The sequence below is a fragment of the Falco biarmicus genome, chromosome 3 (assembly GCF_023638135.1).
Source record: "Falco biarmicus isolate bFalBia1 chromosome 3, bFalBia1.pri, whole genome shotgun sequence".
NCBI classification, from domain to species: domain Eukaryota; kingdom Metazoa; phylum Chordata; class Aves; order Falconiformes; family Falconidae; genus Falco; species Falco biarmicus.
The window spans coordinates 77,674,785-77,694,684 of record NC_079290.1 but is presented as its reverse complement, the minus strand read 5'-3'; the positions used below and the strand labels follow the sequence as shown (position 1 = coordinate 77,694,684).

Below are 19,900 nucleotides of genomic sequence, written 5' to 3'. Positions count from 1 at the left end.
ATTCTCTGTTCTTTAAATTCATCCTTGAATGAAGCCAGGAAGAATCCAACTGTGCATTTTAAAGACCCACATTTTCCATACTTTTTTGCATGAAATAACAACATTTATTTGATTTGCCAATTATTCATTTTTCTACACAGTGCAGTAAGTTGTTTGTTAAAAGCTGTGCCACTTGTTTTTTATTTTCTAGCAGTGTCTCTAATCCCACATCATGGGTTTTACTTTATTGAAATCATACACAGCACCACTCGCCACTCGCTTTTAAAAACCTTTGTTTAATTCTTTTCAAAACAAACAGATTTAAATGTTTTTTCCTTTGATTCTTAGACACTGTCGGGGTTGCCAGATCAAGACTCTTTCTACGACGTGGTGGACTGTCTGGAAGAGCTAGGCATTGAAGCTATTTCACAGAGACACTTGAACAAGAAAGGAACAGACTTGGACTTAGTTGAGCAATTTAACATTTATGAGGTAACGTAACATGCCCTGTTTTATGCATCTTACAGCTTGTGCAAACTTCAAAGCCTAAAGGAGGGAGGGGAATGTAACCTAGGTGAAATTTGGTTATCTATTTTATTTTGAAAGAAAAACATCTGGTTGGTAGAAATATTATACATATTAGTATGTGACCTGCTATGGTACATAGCTGTATTTAATGCAAATGTGTTTCATTCTAAAGCTGGGGCATACTCCAAGACAAACTAGCACATTTACTGGCCTCCTCAGAGGCAATTCTGCCTGCAATTAAAACTTTCTCAGACTGCTAGTTACACATCCTGAAGTAAGTAGAAGTTCTTTCCATATGCAAAAGTATTCAGCTCATGAAAAAGGTTCGGCTGAGCTTGGCTTCACAAATACCACTTGTTCTGCAGCTGAATACCCAGCAAGTCCTTGTTTATGAGTTTACGCTGGACCAGATCCTATACAGTTTGCAGCAGTGGAGTAATGAGTGACTCTACATTCACCACCTAGGTATAAAATAACTACTTCTGAAGTATTTATATGTGAGGGTAGGATATCCAGTTTCTTAATAATTAGCCTCTTTTCAGACTTCAGGAAGTGTTGAAGCGGGGAAGTTTAAGGCTGAAGTTAATGCAATGTAAATGCGAATGCATGTTCTGGTGTGATGAAATGAAATGTCTTTATCACCATCTAAGTCCAGAAAAGGATTTGGTGGATTTGATTCTCCATTTTTTCATCAGCTCTACACCCATGTCACTTCACTAACTTTAGCAGTTAAATTTTATACACAGCAGTTTGCAGGAAACGTCAGGCCAAAATAGGAACACAAGAATGAGATGGCTTCATGTTCTTCTTTCTTTTCCTATTGTCAGAGGCATCAGCTCATAAAATCCTTTTAAAAAGATGATCATTAATGTTAAAAGCTGGGGTTTTTTTGCATGCTGTGCTTACTGAAAGACTTGCTTGCAAAATTAGCAGTTGGCTTAGTTGGGTACCAGCTTCCTCTTGACCAGGCTAAATTTAGACATGCCTATCCACGTTCTTTCTTTTTTTCTGCCAATATTGTTCTTTGTCTGAAAAATCTCTTCTTCCCCACTGAAATAGATTTTACACCCTAAGCAGAGATACATCACTTCCCCCTGCCTTTGCTTTGTTAAAAGTCACTTTATGGTAAGGTTTATCAGAAAAACAAGGCTAATAGAAACAAGAAGATATGCATTCTCATGATCACCCACATCACCCTCTTCTGTACCTCTGCCTATCTGCATGGATCTTTCTCATATAAAGGTTACTTAAATTTTATGTTGCATTTCAGATAAGATCCACTTTGTTGTATCTGCAAGCGATATCTCTTCTCATGTACCCCAAGGTAGCCTTGCTTTGTTTTTGTTAGAGATACAATCACACTAGCATGTCAACAGCATTCAAGATACTCAGTGTTGCACCTGTATTCTACTCCTCTGCTCTTTCCAACTAATGAGCTCACACCCTGTGTCAGAAATTTCTGTCAAATGTCATTGTGGCCATGCTATTCTTAGCATCATTCTTATCTGATATTATACATATGTTCCTCTGTATTGATAATGCTTCTGAACTGGCAGGAAATACTGAATTTTCCACTGAAAGGCATACGTAGAAGTAATTATGCTAACCTAGAAATTTGGAGGCTTAGAGGAGATGTGTGGTCTGCAGGTTTTTCTTTTAATCTATTGTGGTACCAGTTCCAAGAAATAGTTTTGTTTGTCAGGTTGGGTTTTGTCCTGGTTTCAGCTGGGATAGAGTTAATTTTTTTATTAGTAGCTGGTGCAGTGCTGTGGTTTGGATTTGGTATGAGAACAATGCTGATGGCACACTGATGCTTTTAGTTGTTTCTGGGTGATGTTTACACTACATCAAGGACTTTTCAGTTTCTCAGGCGGGCCCTGCCAGTGAGAGGGCTGGAGGGGCACGGGAAATTTGGAGGGAACCCAGCCAGGACAGGTGACCCAAACTGGCCAAAGAAGTATTCCGTACCATGGGGTGTCACGCTTGGTATATAGACTTGAGGGGTTAGCTGGGGCCTGTGGACCGTCGCTTGGGGACTGACTGGGTATCGGTCAGCAGGTGGTGAGCGGTTGTACTGTGCATCACTTGTTTTCCTGTCTCCCTTTCCCTTTTGTATTTTATTCTTTCCCCCACCTTTCAATTATAACTGTTGTTGTTGTTATTATGATTAGTATTGTTATTGTTCTTTCATTTTAATTCTGTTTATATTATCAAATTGTTCTTATCTCAACCCTGAAGTTTTTACACTCCTTTCCGACTCTCCTCCCCATCCCTCTGGGTGTGGGGGAGTGAGTGAGTGGCTGCGTGGGGCTTGGTTGCCAGCCGGGGTTAAACCACAACAGGTGGTTTTTTGCTATGTTTACTTTGCAGGGATATCTATCAAAATAGATATTTTTTTTAAGAGGAATGCAGTTACCTGTACATCTACTGATCTCTTCCTTGGCTGGGAAGAAATGATGACACAATTTTAAAATGCTTTTTAAAGTAGTAGATGGTAACTTCCACTTGATCAAGTGTCGTGTCTGAACGTGAGGAAATGTTCAATCAGTCAATGCATGAGAGGTTTTTTTCTGTTGATTTCACTGGAGCAAGGCCTTCACCTAAGTATTTTGGAAGGAAGTAAAGAGAGCTAGGTGTCCAACACTGCTCAGCTTCCTTGAAAAGTAAGTCCTACATTAAAAAAAAAAAAAAAAAAAAAAAAGGCAAACAAACAAAAAAACCCCATCCAAACAGAAAACTAGGAGATACATAGATGTGTTGTTACAGGTCCTGTAGCGTTTTGTACAAGGTGTTAGTATATAATTCTACATACTCTCTCTCTCTCTAGTACATAGTATATAATTACTAGAGCTGCTACACGACACTGATGGATAGACAGCAATTTACAGGTATAGCTATAGAAATGGTGATGGCAGTAGGAGTTAATCATGTTGAGATCAGTTAATACTTAAAGCCTAGGTGTGAAGACCTGTGGTACTTAAAGGAACTGTGTCAGAAGCCTCACCTTTCTTCCTGTCTTTCTCAGATGACACTGAGACATGAGGATGGAGATGAGAGTGTTGACCCCCCTCCAAGCGGGCGCAAGGACCGGAGAAGGGCCAGTCTCGGTGCTAGTGAGCGAAGGGGGTTAGAGCGCCGACGGAGCCGCAGGCACTCGGTACAGAATGTCAAAAGCACTTTATCAGCCCCTGCAAGTCCATGCAGTCAGTCAAACCCTACCTTCATTCTAGGCCATGGACAGCGTGTTGAAGATCTCAGTGAAAGGTAAGTGCGTGAGCTGGGGAATATCCCTTTCTTTTCCCCTATTACTTTTTATGTTCATTTCACTTTATTAATATGACAGACTTTTCTTTATTTCCCCATTTCCATTGAATTAAAAAATAATTTTTAAAAAGGTATATTTAAAGTTTAAACAAGAAGACACCAAAAACGAAAAGAAATGGATTTGTAGGTGACTTATCTACATAGCTAAATTCTTTGGCAACATCTGCCCTAAGTAAACACCCCCAAAGCACATGAGGTAGAGCATTTGATATGGGAACTAATCAAGCTTAAGTTCATCCATTGACAGATTTTATGTTCAATATATTCACACAAAAAAAACTTGTAACAAGAATATATTCGCATTAACAGAGAACTACTTGTCCTGTATGTTACAGATCTTTTTTTTTTTCCTTTGCAATCAGCATTACAGCATAAATATTTTCCTATGAGGATACACTGTAGTAGTGAATAGTAGTGAATATATCTAATGTTTTATAATTACTGAAGGAAAGGTAGCAACCACTAGTTGAGCAGCAGTCTGCAACACTGGAGTCTGTTGAAGCTAGTATCATTGCCATCCTGTGATGGTTGGCTTGGGCCATACATACTTGGGGAAAAAAGTGAGCTGCAGATCCTTAGCGTGTCTGACTACTGCAAAAGAGGGCTGGAATTCATTTTGCCTAAGTCTGATGTCTGATCAGCTAACTTCCCTTTGATGTCAGTGGAGTGCAGCAAGCACTGGTAGGCCTTCAGTTATCTAACACATCCTACATGCCTGAAATTTCAGCCAAGATGAATCATGCTCTGAAACTGGCTGTTTCTTTGTTGACTACAAAGGGAATCAGGCTGACTAGCTCAGGTGAAGATACATAAGCTGCAGATAGCTAAAGCTGGATGCTGTTAGCCAGTGGCTGAAGGTGCAGTTTGCAAAACTGAAGAAGCATGTTCCGTGAAGAGTGTATCTTGTGTTGGTGATAACATTTGGGAAGTTCTGTGGACATTTCTGTTGGTTAGTACTGAATGTGACCTTGAAGCCTTGAAGTCCCTTTTTACAGGGTAAAGTTTTACAGGTAAAGCAGCCCTTGCAAAGCAAACTGAGTTGACTAAAGTTTAATGGCCTCAGGCAATATGAAAATATAAGATTCCAAACAGTTTAAACAGTAGTTACGTGTTGTGTGCCGTGTAATGGCTTCTTTTTTGGGTTTTTTTTTTCCTTTTTTTTCTTGCTTCTTTTTTTTTTTACTTCTTGTATTTGGCAACACATTCATGCTTGTTTTCCATCACTTTCTGTTGGCTGGATTGTTAGTGGGCTGGCAGCTGAGAGCCCCATGGTCTTACAGGCTGATGACAAGGATGACAGTGCATTTGAAGCCAAGTTTAAAGCATCTTCAGTGTGAGTACAGCTGAGGGCTTCACCTGCTTTGCATGGGATGCCTCATGCATGATCTTGGGCCCTGCTTTGACTTACCAGTGTGACTGGGAATCTGTATCCATGGATGTGAATAAGATATCACTGATTCTTTTAAATGGATTAATTTGGCTTGGAAATGAGGAGATGCTTCAACTCTGCAGAAACTGTTGATTCTCTTACTGTAATTACACAAATTATAAGCCATGCAGGACACCAACTTCTATCAATATGTTTTCTCACTATTTATGTTTGCTTACTAGCTTTGTTTTGCAAATTCAAACTCCTAATGAATTTGTGTTTGAGCTGATATTTAGTATCGGGTAAGTAGAAACATGGCATATTAGTTTCATAAGTTCTTTGAAATATTTTTTTCACCAACATAGCATAATACCAATAATGTCCTATTATTCTGTAAAAAAATTGCCAGTTCTGCTCCACACCCTCTCTGAGAGTGACATAATTTAAAGCATAATGTAAGATTAAATCTAGGAAAGAATTCTTAATTTAAGAAGTCAAATTTAATTTTGTGTTGCAGCTGTGCTTGAAATCTTCTCCAGGAAAATAATTAAATTCTCCTCAACTCCATTTGGAATTTCTAACTTGCTTAGCTGCCTCTAAGGAAAGAGGCATTCAATTATGAATGTATGTAACACTGATCTGTAATTCATGTATTAGTGAAATAAATATCCTTCACCCACCCACCCCCCATCCTCTTTGCAGGTAAAGACAGGGGGTATTACTTGTAGCTAGCAAATCTTCCACCACCACCACCCCACCCCCCACTGGACATTACAGACCAGGGAATATGTTTCAGTACCTGAAAATGCAAGGTCTATGCCCACTGAATTTAAAGTTGCCATAACAAGAAAACAAGAAGTTAGTCAACTGCTGGCTCTTCTATGAATCTCACTGAGTTTCTTGTAAATGAGCATTTCAGAAGAGCAGATTCTGTCCTTCACATGTTTAGTCTCATCATCTGCCCAAATCTGTAGTTGTAGTAGGAAGAGGAAAACCAGCCTTCCTGCTTTATCATATCCCACTGAGTCTCTCAGCTTTCAGTGAAATAGTCCAGATGAATGCAACAGTATCTGTACACCTGATAGCTAAACTGGGACAAAAAAATAAAGTAAAAGCTTAATGGCTTCTATTCATTAACATTTGAACAGGAAAAATAGTGAAGTTGAATGACTCATACAAAGTTTTTACACGTTTATAAAGTTTGAATTAACCTTAAGTGAAAAGAGGTTTTTCTGTCTGCATTGTTCCTACTGGAATCAAGTTTGCAAATTTGATCATATGGTTTCTGATGCAACATAATTATTGATCTTAATAAAAAATCCTAAGTTTGTGCCTTGCTGCAATGTGTAATGATACTTTTAAATTTATATGTTAAAATACGATGCAGACATCACCTGTTTTGATTTAAAACAAGAAATGCTTGTTGTGTTCCTTCTGCTTCCATGTTAATGTTGCAAAGACAAATCAGTACTAATCGATAAAAATTACTTATTACCTCTCTAAACTGAAAGTAACTTTTATTCATCCAGGAAAGATCTGTCTTCTGCTAATGACCTTATTTCGGTTCGCAATCCTAGTCTCTCTCAAGGAAGAAAAAAAGTTTGCAATAATTTTTTGCAGTGTTGTATTTTCTGCAAAATTGTCCTCAAAATGGATTTCAGTCTTAACGCCTTCACTAAATTTTCTTTACTAATAGGAAACATGTAATAATACTAATGATAATCTTACTATGTTGCTCCTGCTGGTATCTAAACTTTGTGTGTGGTTGCAGATGTCTATGGTTTTACAGTGGATTAGTGCAGTCAAGTTCAGTGGAATTGCCTCTGATGGACATGGTTAGACATTAAAGTCACACTCTTACACTGTACTAAACTTTATTTTGGGCAATATTCTTGGTTATTTTTGGACTTCACTACCAAAATCAGTGGAAGGTTCAAGTTCTTCCTCAGCATTCTCCTTCCCACAATGTTCATGTTTCTTTTCTTTCTCAGTCAGTCAGCTGGTTTGGCAGTTACTTTGCTTTTGTTTACCACATCAAACAGGTTGTCCACAGTCATCTGCTTTGTGTCAACCGATAAGCCTTCCAAAACGAGAAAAATCCATGGTGCCGGTAAAACAAAAAAAGACAATATTGGCCAAATTCTGTTCTGTCCCACAATACTCTATATCCAGAAAAGCTGTCTGAAGTCAATGGAGTTGCTCTGATCTATGCCAGGCTAATTGAGAGCAGACTTCGGGTTTCGAGCTGAGAAAAGTTGACCGTAACTGCTAAGGGCAACCAAAAGGAAAGCTTGCAGGCCTTTTTCATCCATTTGGCAACCTTCTTCCAAACTTAATGTTTTGCTTTTTTGCTTGTGGTTCAAAACAAACAAGGACCCAAATCTGCTTTGTGTTAAAATAGTTTTCATGGAGAGTGAAACCCAGCCTAATGTGCCTGTTGCTAAATAAATAAAGAAAGAAGTTGATAATGACTACTAAAGGCTGAGTGTTGGTTTAAGGGTATGTAGTTGCTGCACTGTACTTTAAAATGCCAGTCCTGACCAGCAGCAGGTTTGCTTTGCTCAAAACATCTTTCTTTACCATGATGGCATAGAGCACCAAAAAGCCTGGGGGAAACTTCAGTCCTGTGAACATGGCATTTTAAATGCTTTCCTGAGGGCACCTCCCAAGGTTTTCTGCCCTGGTCCAAATTGAGTGCTCTCAATCTGTGGTCTAGCATGCTGTATCTTAAGCAGTAGACTTTTAAACAGATTCTTCCATGGATATTTTTTTTTTCTTTTTAAAGTAAAGCTAGCTTTTTCCAACCACACAATGGATAGATTTGAAGTAAAATGTAAGGAGTGGCGTGGAACTTGCACTAGATTGATGTTATTGTATGCAGTGATTGATGGCTATATAAGCATTGAAAAACAAATAGCAATCTGTCTGGTTTTCAGTCTTAGTCGTGTCTGACTTTGAGGGAGTAGAAGGCAGGTAGTTCAGAGGCTTTCAGGGCTGTATGCAGCACTGAACAGGTGCTCTGCAGGAGCCCTGTACATACAAACCAGAAACAAGTACTTCTCCCAGTTTTTCAAATTAATGTGTTTCACAATTTGCTGTGCATTTCCATTTCTTCATTTCTGCACATTGACCATCCCTGTCTGTCTCCCAGGGTGTCCCTTCAGAGCTGTGTAAGCCAGACCTACGAAACATACTCAAGGCAGCTTTCACAAGATTTACACTGACACCTCTTACCAGCATTCAAGTGACTGGCTCTGTCAAAGCTTTGTGGAATTAGTTACAATCAAAAATTGAGGTTTATAAAGTTGTGAATAGCTAGGATTAGGTATTTTTCTCACTTTACTAGACTCTACTTCTTCTTTTTCATAGCTTTGGTTTGGTTTATATCATCAACAATCACAAAAGAATTACTAATACTGTTCATATAACACTATACATGTTCCTCTAGCGATAACCAGCCTTCCTTAGGACTGACTTTTCAGTATTCCTGTGTTTGAAACCTAACGAGTGGAAGAGCTGACTATCACCTTAAGAACTCATCAGAGCATAGCCTGCATCCTGAATCAGTGACCAAAGCTCGATTTAACAAGCTATCTTTTTTAGACCATGAGGCTAAAAAGGTATGAGGAAGACCAACTGTTCAGGTTCACCTGAGGCTTCCAGATTTTTCAATCTGAAGGAACTTGGCCTTCAGGAGAACTGTATAGATAAGGAAAAAACAGCAGAGGACCAAACGGGGAATTACATACCTACGAACTGTGCTTTTTTAGGGTCCTGTCTGGAAGGCTGTTACGACTCTTCCTCTGAACAAAGAGTAGGAAAGGGAATTCTGAAGTTGTCTGAAAATTCCTGGGCTAGCTGGACACAGCGCCATTGCAAGGTGCACAGTGGGCTCAAGGGCTCTCATGCCCTTCATAGTCCTAGAAAAAAAATGGGGTTTTTTTGTCTAAATAAAAGAAAGCTGTGCTGAGAAGTCATAAGTGTCTCTTTGTTAGAAAATACATGCTTTTGATGCTTGAGGACTGCCCAGATGCAGGAAGAAATCATGACACTATTTTGCTTTTACCAGAAAACAATGAACACAGCTAAGCCTCCGATGCTAAGCATTTTTTCTGCTTAACTTTGGATTCCTGTCGAGTTTCTAACCAACAGCACAGACCTTAGTTCGGCTATTATGCCCCATTAACTGATTATTCAAATTGCTTCATGTAGAGCCAGGCCTTCAGGGATGGTTTGTCCAAAATACAGCTGAGATGTCTTTTTTTTTTATTATGATTTTCCATGTTTTCAGACATCTTAAACCATAACTGATTGATTTTTCTCTAGCATTTACTATGGCAAAATTCTAGTTTTTGTCATGATGTTTCAAGTTATGGTGACTTTCCACTACACTATATGAAATGTTTTGATTATGTAAATATTTATGGCTATAAATCAAAGTGCAGTGGTGAGTGGGACTTATTTTATTTTGAGTGGGTGCATTCCACATGTCTTAGAGTTGCTGTCTGTGACAAATATGATGAGTGGTATGATAGGTATGAAACAGCAAAGTGGGGAGACTCAACATCAGCATTTAATGCAGGGTTTGGCCTGTGATATGGATTATTAAATGCCCAGAAGAGAGAAGAAATAGATTTATTTTTATTGCTGTAATAGAAGGAAAAAAATGTACTTTTTTCATAGACATTTATATATAGGTTCCTGGATTTGGATATATAAAAAACTGAGGCATGAATCTAGACAAAGAAAACACCTCCAGGATAAACATACAGTCACATATTTGTGGACATACTAAGGATCTCTTTAATATATATACATATGAGCTGAACTACCTAGCATTTGGCCAGGGGGATGGAGGGGGGGAAGGGGGGGGCTTAGAAATAGAATGGCATACGATCAGTTATGGGGGAGATACTAACTTTTTCCACAATTTGATTGGTATGGGCAAAAATAAAAGCAGTTGTTTTGGAAAGATTTGTCTATGAAATTAAGAGGCTTGGTAAGGTAGCATCTGGTCATAGCATCAGACCTTTATTAGTCTTTGACAACAATAAAGTACAAAATCTAATCTGCTGTTTTAGGTTTGGGGCAGGGAGGAAACGTTTGTTTCTCTTGTGTAGGTAGGGTTATTTGACTTGTGAAGTCAAGCAAACTAGAAGGGAGAGGGAATAAAAATGTGAAATTTTTGATCTTACTCTTTGTAAGAATATCTTGGAAGCTCCTGTAAGGAATGCAATAAAGGAAGAGATGGGTTAAGAAAAAATTTCTTTCAAAGCTATACCGTAAGCAAAAGACTCCATTGATTTATAGATAGAGATTGACCTACTAATGCATGAGTAATAATAATTTAAAAATTTAGAAATTACAGCTTAATGAGTGTGTCAAGTACATACCCTGTTACTGTTTCAGCACTTTTTACCTGAATTCAAATACCTGTGTAGAATGTCAGGTTTTGTAGTAGGGGTACTGTTTGCTGGTTGTGGATCTTGCTGAAAGGGAATGTTTTATACTTGTTATATGAGCAGAGTTCAGTTGACAGCACTGTACTTTGCTGTAAAGGCAATGGTGGATTTTTTCCCTGTTTGAATTTTAAGAGGACTGAAGAAAGCACTGAAACTTAAACAAAGTTTTAGCTGCATGGCAAATGAAAGCAAAGTGTGACTTAGGTTTTTTTGTTGGTTGTGTTCTTTTTTTTTTTTTTTTTTTTTTTTTTTTGGGGGGGGTGTTCCACTGTGTGTTTAGTTTTGGTGAACTACCTGAGGAAATGTAATGCCAAACCAGGATCTGAATATGTTTCTCCAGAGGTCTATTGTAGCATTTTATGCACGCCTTAGAGAGTTCACCTCCACACCGTGGTGTTCCCAGTATTTGTAAACATCAGCCCCTGAGGCCAGTGAGGTTTTTTTACACATACAATGAAATGGGAGGAAAAAGACAACAGTTTGGCAGGATGCCATTCTCTGATGCCTCCCTTTGAAGTAAGGGGCAATAACAGTGACCTTCAAGTGTCAACCAATATGCAGTTCCAAGCTCTGAAAACAGTTTCTTCTCTCTTTCTATATGTTTCAGTATTTATTGCTCTTAAAGTCTCTTTACATCATGATTCTGTTTCATCATGATACAGCAATGCTGCTCAATGATCAGAGAGTTGGGACTCTTGAAGTCTTTGCAAACATTTCCAGTATCTTAAGCAAGACTCTGCTGTCTTGCTCTGGTTTGATGTGTCCTATGTAAACCAGCTGCAGCAAATAAGTGTCAAGGCGTTACCCATGTATTACTTAGGTCTGAAAAGTTGTTACTGATCATATTTTAGGGATAAGAAAGCAACAGTAACCTTAAGATAAACACAATATGAAGATATAGTGAATACATGTACTCCAAATTATTTGTCATTTCCTTAGCGGTTTTTCTGAACAGTTTTCTTTATTTAGGATAGAAATACCAGCATAATTTTCCTTTTGTCCTCTCTAATTATGCATCTTAGTTTCCTTTCTGTGCAGAAGGCCAAATTTTGAGGCTGTGCAAGGAAGTTGTTATCCATATCATTTCACGTATTTTCATCTTCACATAACTGCACCAGCTGCAGTGGTCCATTAAATACATAGCAGTGGGATGGAAATGGTTAGGGGGTTAATAGGTGGTTTCCTTGGTTTTATTTTAAATGGAGGAGGATAAGATATTGCAGTATCTTTACACAGAGTAATACACAATAAACTTAGATTATTGCCACTTCCAGCTTTCACGTAACAGACTACTTGAATCTGTTTTGCAGCTAGGACAGAAGAAAGGAGGAAGCAACAGAAGTGTACCAGAGGATTTAGTTTTACAAGGACTTAGGAATTTGGCTATGAATTTTCCTGTCTAACCTATGAAAGTGGAATTTCACTAATAAAATAAGGACAACGGCAAGTGACCTCAAGAGAAAATAAAATTGTATCCATTGTGACTTGAAAAGATCTCTCCTTGATGGGACATTTTTTGTTTTCTGTTTGTTCACCTGTGAGGGGTTCAGGGAAGCAGGTTTCAAAGTTCTGTGAAAGAGGTAGAACAGGCCAGAGGCTTGAAGCAGAGGTGGGGGGGAACTATCACCCTGAAAGAAAAAACTGTGAGATCAACTGCAATATTTCATTTAGAATAACGTTGTGGAATGGCTAACGGTGGTCTTGCTTCACAGAATGTGGCCTGTAGTCCTAGTCAGGAGCTGCTCCTCTGAAAGGCAGTGAAAGTTTAAATCAAAGTAATATGAAGAAGCTAAACCAAAAAGCACTTAATTACAAAAAGAAAGGGAGAGAGAAAATTCCTCATCGGCAATTAACAACACATAGGGTGATTTTCAGAGCGCGGGAATAATGGTCGATAGATTTACAGTTCCCCAGTCCTTTCTTTGGGTTGCTTCTATAACTCCAAGGCCCCTTTTTTTCACTGAAGTCCACTGTCTGTGTTTCTTGGGAATTTCTATAAAATTCTGTGGATGGTAGCAGAAGTCTCAGAAGTACACTTAGGACCTTGTCTAATAGCCTGCAAAATTAAAAAGGAAATATTTAGTAAGACTTTAGTAAAGGTTAAATGACCCCTATACAAATTGGAGTCATATACCAAAAGATAAATATTTTAATGTGCTGTTACCACATAAATTAACTTTTATGTGCATTATACGTGCAGACCAGAATGTTGGCAGCCTAATTATGGCAAGACCATCTTTTGTTCTAGTTCTATTGTTCTATAGTAAAACGTTAGTGGTCAAATTCTTCCTGAATTAAAAGAATTTTAGGCATATCTTATACTTTAAAAATTCCCTTTGATACCAAGCACAGCACAATGTGCTTCTGTGTTAATGCTTATTTTCAGGCTTTGGTTGATTTTGGTTGTTGTTGGGTTTTTTTGTTCCTTCAGCATAGCCTTCGATTTATCTATTAGCTGTGTCTTTGGGGGGGGCGGGGTTGGAGGTGGGGAGTGAGAACGTTGTGTTCCTGGGCTATAAGCTATAACGAAGAAAGCCTGAGTTTCTTCAGACTGCCTTCAATAAAACTCCGCAAAGGGAAGAGGTTGCGGGGAGCCTGGAGGGGACAGAGACTACATAACCTTGTACACATTGTTCAGCTCTAGGGACCATTAAGGCAGAGAGCATATTTTTGGTGCTTTGAGTTCTTGTGGAAAGTCACTGTTTTCAAAGTGGTGTCTTGGTTTTAAAATCACCTAGCTGTGACTAGGTTAGGTGTGTATTAGGTATCATGCCTAGCATCTTACAGACTTTGTCCCTGCCTTAAGCAAAACTTGTGGATGGGTCCCTGGATTATCATTTCCTACTTGTGTGTTGGTGTTTGTGTCTCTTCATCTTAGAGTAGCTATGTAATATCTGCAAGACAAGTTTGACTGGCACTCATCTCATTTCTTTCCTTTTTTTTTTTTTTTTTTTTGATTTATTTAAAAAAGAGAGAGGTTAATCCACTAGTTCTAAAACCTTTGCCTACATTTCATTTTGATGCCCTAGTGGTTCTCTATCCAGAAACTGCACATTCATAGTTGTCTTAAACAGACATCCATTTTAAGGGGCTATAAATACTTTCATGTCATACTTTAGTTGAAGTAACTGAGCAAAACCGGTGCCCTAGTAGATGCTCATTGGTTGCCATGACTGATGATATACTTTACAAAGATTTGTGGGGGGTTTGGCTTTTATTTATTTTTTTGGTGGGTGTGTTACCCTGTAGTAGTAATCCACTTTAAAGATGAAAATAAACACAGTGATTGTTTTGAAATTTGTTTTGACTGCTATAAAGCGTTTGTTTAAATAGTTGTAATCTGGTACTCTTATCATGGAACTGAAGTAACCCAGCAATAACCTTCAGGTTAGCTGAATATATCTGATCCTTCAGCATTAGCTGAAACCCTTCCTCCCTGCTGCAGGATAAATATTTGCCTTTCATTGAATGGAATAATTTCTTCTGTGCTACTAAAAAAAAACCATGCTGGCTTCTGCAACCTTGTTTATTTAAAAGCCTCCCTATGAATCATTTTTCTTAATTTACTTCTACTATTGCATTGACACTAAATTTGCATGTGTGTGTAGGAGGGAACGTGAGCTTTTCCACATCATCCCATGTCCAGTTCACACAAAAATGAACACTGAGCATTTCAGCATCTGTCTGATGTTCTTAGCTTTATAAGGATGTCATCTGTGTGTAGCTGATGTTTTCCTGTTTTAATTAATATTCCAGTGGAGTGGAAATTTTCCTTTTCTATCTTTTAAGAAAGATTTAGCTAGCAGGTACTACCTTTTTTCATGTACAGAGTATATGTTCTCTAACAATACTAAGAAACAAGTGCCACTGTTGCTTTGGTTGAAAAAGAACACACCTAATTCCTGCCTGTGAGCTTATCTCTCTCCTCTGATCTGAATCTGATCCACTTTCTGGGGATAGTCCAGGATTTTTCATGGATGTGCCTTCAGCACATGGGTGTATGCTCATCTTACCAGAAAAGAGCATATACATAAAAAGCTAAGGTCCTTTAAGCATAGCTGTCTTCTATAATCATGTTTTTAAGTAAATGCTAGTGCTTATGGAAGATATATCATTACTGGCTCTGGAAATTGAGGTATCACAGTTCTGTTGCCTGGTTTATTTGTCAGCTGTTAAATTGACATTTCTGTTTTAATTCTAAAGCTGCTTGGTTTTCAGGATTTTTTTTTGCAGACAACTAGTCCTTCCAGGGTAAGGTGCAGTAAATTTTTTTGTGAGGGAGTCATCATACATCCTAATTTTATGAAGGCTATTATATGCAGGCTTAATTTAGGGTGTTTTCATATTTATCATTAATCTAGTTGTATGGGGATCAATTTTTCCCAATAATGGATTAGAACAATACCTTGCACAGCAGTAAGAAATCCAGAGGACTGTATTTTAATTTATTACTGCTCACCTGTAGTATTCAATATATGGTTCACTTGACAGTTCTACGTTTTCTACACAGAAGCTCAGCATTTTCAAAAATAGGTGCCTAAAATTAGAATAGTAAGTCCCTGTTCAGTTCCAAACTTCAGCTGGCTCTAGAGAAATAGACAGTACAGTAAAAGTAGATTCGGGCCTTTAGTTACCAATTCAGTATCCTAGTCTGATAAATACTGATTGCAAAAATTCTGAATGGTGAGGAAGGGAACAGTGTTCACTGCTGAAGATTTGATATCAAGACTTTAGACTGTAGGTTCAGGGTTATAAACACGAGATGTGAAAAGGGGATGGTGAGATCTCAAGGAAAATATCCAGGAAGTGTTGCTCACCTGACAAGTGTTAGTTTTAGGGCCCTGGTGATCCTGTGTTATAAAGTGGTCCTTAAACATGAGCTAACAGTCTTGATTCTGGATGCTTTTTTTGTTTTCAGCTTTTCTTTCTGTTCAGTGCAATTATAACTCACTGGTTCCCGGTTCAACTCGTATTGATTAAACTCGTGTCCTTACTACCATGCTGTCGTCTGAATGAATAAATTCTCAAAGAACTCTTTCAAATTTATGAGATCCACCATATTATAAAAGTATTTCACTTACAATTTTGGGCATTTCAAGGCAGTTGAGGAGAGCGAGGAATTTGATGTCATCAATCTGGAAAGCTGGTAGGAGCTTAAAACACAGTGATAATGGGGGCACTGTTGTTCATATAAGTAATACTCATGCTGTCAGCATTGTAGGATGCGTTGTCCTCTCCTTAGAGAACTGTGATCCCACAGAGCTTCACGAGTTATTTCCCAAATGTCATTGCTGTAGTACTGCCACACACAGATGTTTGCCCTTCACAGGCAATATAGCAAAGCTAGTCTTGAGCTGCTCGCTAGTAAGGAGAAGGGATGATATGAATGCTCCCTAGTCAATTAGTGAATTCTTTTTTTTTTCTGTTTTTTTTGGTATACCAATATATATATATGTGTGTGTGGAAGTTGAGAGATATCTCTGTAGGGGTGGTATATTTTTGTGGAGGGGCCAGGGAGATGGAGAGATGACAACTGAGATAGTTAAGTCACTATGATACCTTAGGAATGTTTGAAAATGTTTATCTTTTAGTTGTTTGCCAGAGTATTGGAAAACTTCCAGGTTCTGCCATTCTCCTGATTATTCTCTAACTCCATTAAAAGCAACAAATTTTGGTTTGACCCTTTGCATCTCACTTGATGAGTTCATGATCTCACATTGTAAATATTCATATTCTTATGACATGGAAACAATTCTAAATGGAAAAAAATGCACAAAGCATCCCTTCAGAACTAGAGAAAAGAGAACTGGATTTCAGGAAAATGCAAGGAATATGAGTGCCTTACAAACTTTATTACTGTTTGTATGTTGTTATTTTGAGGGTTTTTTGTGTGGAGCGTAACATAATGTCTACATCGTTAAATCAAGTGGAGAATGGGATCAACTGCGAATGCAAAAGAAATCCAGAGAAAGATAATTCTCTAAATCTTCCATGAGTCTGTTGGTTTGGGGAGGAACAAGCATAAATGGGAGAGAGACACGGCAGACATTGTAGCCTTTTTGTTTGTTTGTTTGTTTGTTTAATATCATTGTTTGGTTTTTTTGCTTAAGTGGTTTGTAGGTTATGGAGGCTTTGTGTGTGACTTACAGCTCTCTGCCAGAATTACTGCTGAATCAAAGCCTGCTTTGAACATACTAATGGCTCTTTAATGAAATAATTCATGTACTGGTATCCAATAACTTGAATATTGCTATTTGCAGATAGTCCTGAACTGATTTGGTATTTCTGTTATTTCTAACTTAATGGTTCACCCTGTCCTGTTTTCCAGTTGAGCTATAGGTTGCTTAACAGGAGTGGGTTTTTTGTGTTAATTTAGCAAGTGTGATGTCCAGTGCCAGCTGTCCCGTGCCAGCAGAGCGTGTAGTGTCCTTTGAGCCAAATGGACACAGCTTAATGACTAATGAGCTGAACATTGATATTACCATTAATGTTTTCCATTAATGTCTCTGCAGGTTGGGCAGCAGCAAATGGAAAGTCAAGCTCAATAAAAAACAATGGTATCTCTGGGGTCTTAAAAATTAATAGTAAAAAGTGTAAATAGGGGAGAGGATAAATTTTTTGTATTGGTAGTTACCTTTGCACAAACACATACTTAGCAGGAATTTTTAGATGGCTTTTGTCAAACCTAGGGGAGTCAAACCCCTGCCTCATTGTTTTCCTTCCATTTCTAACTTCATTGCACTTCTTTTTCTGGGGACTCATGTTGTTTTCTCTTCCACCTTCTCTCTTTCCATCCCACTGCATGCCTCTTTCCTTGGTCTGACCTCAGAGAGGAGGAAGAGTATGAAGAGGAGGAAGAAGAACAGCCAGTCACAGAGCCCAATACTGAGGATGAGGGGGAGGAAGAGGCCAGTAGGCAGGTCAAAGCCAGGTACTGGGATTCAGCATCGTTCCTCCACCTTTTCCTCAGGCTCTGGCACAAACTCACCAGCACAGTGTGCACGGCATCGACCTTTTCACTCATGTCCCTAGATCACCTGTTAAAGCCACCCACCAAGAAAATCCTTTTGCATTTAAACCGCTTGTTAATATGTGTGTTAATGGAAACATGTTTAAATATATAAACTCAATGCACTAAAAACTGTCTGCACTCACTCCCTTTGCACAAAATGAGTAATGCTCACAAATCCTAAAAAAATTTAGCAGAAAGCGTAACTTCTAACCATGACTTAGGTTTATATTTTTAGTTAAGGCAATGGTGAAACATTGCAGTGCTTTCCTTAGAATGTTTCTTGGTTTCTTAGGTTTTCGTTCCTATTTTCATGATACCACCTTATTAGCAGTCTCTGTAACTATGAGAAAGATTGACATTTATTGAAAGCTGCCTATGATTTCTATCAATTTTTTCATGTTTTAATAGAAAAGAACTACTTCAAGGCAAAGCTGATGGATATAGGTATATCATTTTATACATACCTGCCCATCTGTGTATACATGGATATAAACAAACCACCTATCACAACAACATTATCATGCAAATTTTATACTTATTTCTGAGGTACATATGGATTTAGCATCTGGTAACTTTGTCCTAATACATTGGAAGAAAGTATGTTTTTTCTTCCAGACAGACATTTGATTTGGGTTAAATTGTTTGGCATTGCAACTCAGCAAATGAGATCAGGTTTTTTTGGTTTTTTTTAAATAAACCACATTCATGCAGACACTGTACAGCAGGGAAGGAAAAAAGGAAACTGTTTAATGTGCAAATTCCAAAGAAAATACTGTACTGTTGTTATTAATATATTCCAGTCTGCAGATCTTGCCAATGGCTGCCTGAAATTTCAAAATTAAGTGATAATTTCCTCAAATTCAATTCTTAAAAGTCAAAGCTAAGACACAAGTTATTAGTAAATTGCTTGAATATACTAAATACTGTCAAAAAAACCCCAAGGAAGAGCCATGTAAAGGGTGTGATGTGTTATTAGGTCATCGGTCTTTTAAAATAATAGTCAGTTTGAGATAACTGGGAGATATTCCCATGGCTTTTCCAAATACTGCATTTCACTGTCACTGTAGCGTAACAAAAATTATCTGCACTCTGGCATTTTGTGTTAGCTGCTGTCAGGACAGGTAAGACTAGCCTGGCTTCAGTGACTGCTGCCATGCACATCTGGTGACACAGATGAAGGTTTCCAAATTGCCCACTGTGCTTCTCTTGTGAGAACAATTACCTGGTATATGCCTGATGATTATCTTCATAATATCCTAACATATATAACATTTATTATATTTTTGTTGCATATGCTGTGGCAAACCTACACTCTTCAGATAAGGGCCATGTTTTGCATGCCTGTAGATGGATTGCAGAGGTGGTCTCAGGAGAATGGAATCAGCCACCGGCTGAATGATCCAGCCCAAAACACATGCAAAATGTTTGTGCTGGAGATACTAGTGAAAACAGATATCCCAGAGTGCAGATTCCATGGCTTTTCACCTGCCTTGCTCCTTTCGTCACTCACTAACACCTGCCTTCACTAGAGCACAGCAGAGGTGTTTTCTATTGCACTTGACACCACTTTCTATTGCACTTGACACCACTCTGCAAGTCTCCATGTAACACCAACATGGTATGATGACATTTCATAAGTGCCTTCAAATGTAGACAAGCAATCTGTTAAGGTGTTACTTCTGAAATCATTCTATACTTTAATTTTGAGAGAACAATGCTGATTATTTTTTTTATTTTCATCTTTGGTGGATCAGCTTTTTTAAATAAAAAGATCAGATCACCAGGGAGGATGATAGCTGGCTTTCAAGAGGCCATACATATGTATGTCATACAGATATAAGATGTAAATCATACAGATTGTATCTTGAAGCATCTGTAGTCTGTGGACCATGTTATCCAGCATGTTGAGACTGCTTTGTACTTCTCTGACAGTGCTTGCAACCTAACTTGAAATAATTTAAAATTGCTCACAAAATATTTGTGAAAAGGTTCATGACAATTACTTTTGAAGCCTGGGGGTTAAATTTCTTTCTTTCCTTTAAAGGTGAGTTGCTTTCATTCCTCAGTATTCCCAATCCCAAAAAGAATCCCACTGAGATACAAAGATATGAGTTCTCTTGCTTTATTTTAATAAAATTATGATTGTCTTAATTTGGGAAGGTTTTGTTTGTCTGACTCTTCTTGACTTTATTTTTTTTTTTCTTCCAAGCAGTACTGTCTATTGAT

General features: G+C 38.1%; 1 protein-coding gene across 4 annotated transcripts in view; it reads left to right on the top strand.

The window, feature by feature from the left end:
• Nucleotides 1–19,900, top strand: part of FHOD3 (formin homology 2 domain containing 3) — a 417,034-nt gene that overhangs the window by 294,492 nt on the left and 102,642 nt on the right. For 3 of the 4 annotated variants that reach the window (XM_056332744.1, XM_056332745.1, XM_056332743.1), the window contains exons 9-11: nucleotides 328–471; nucleotides 3,533–3,771; nucleotides 17,492–17,593. In XM_056332744.1, the coding sequence (XP_056188719.1) occupies nucleotides 328–471; nucleotides 3,533–3,771; nucleotides 17,492–17,593 (485 nt within the window). The remainder of the gene's footprint in view (nucleotides 1–327; nucleotides 472–3,532; nucleotides 3,772–17,491; nucleotides 17,594–19,900) is intronic. The other variant, XM_056332746.1, reaches the window with a different exon arrangement.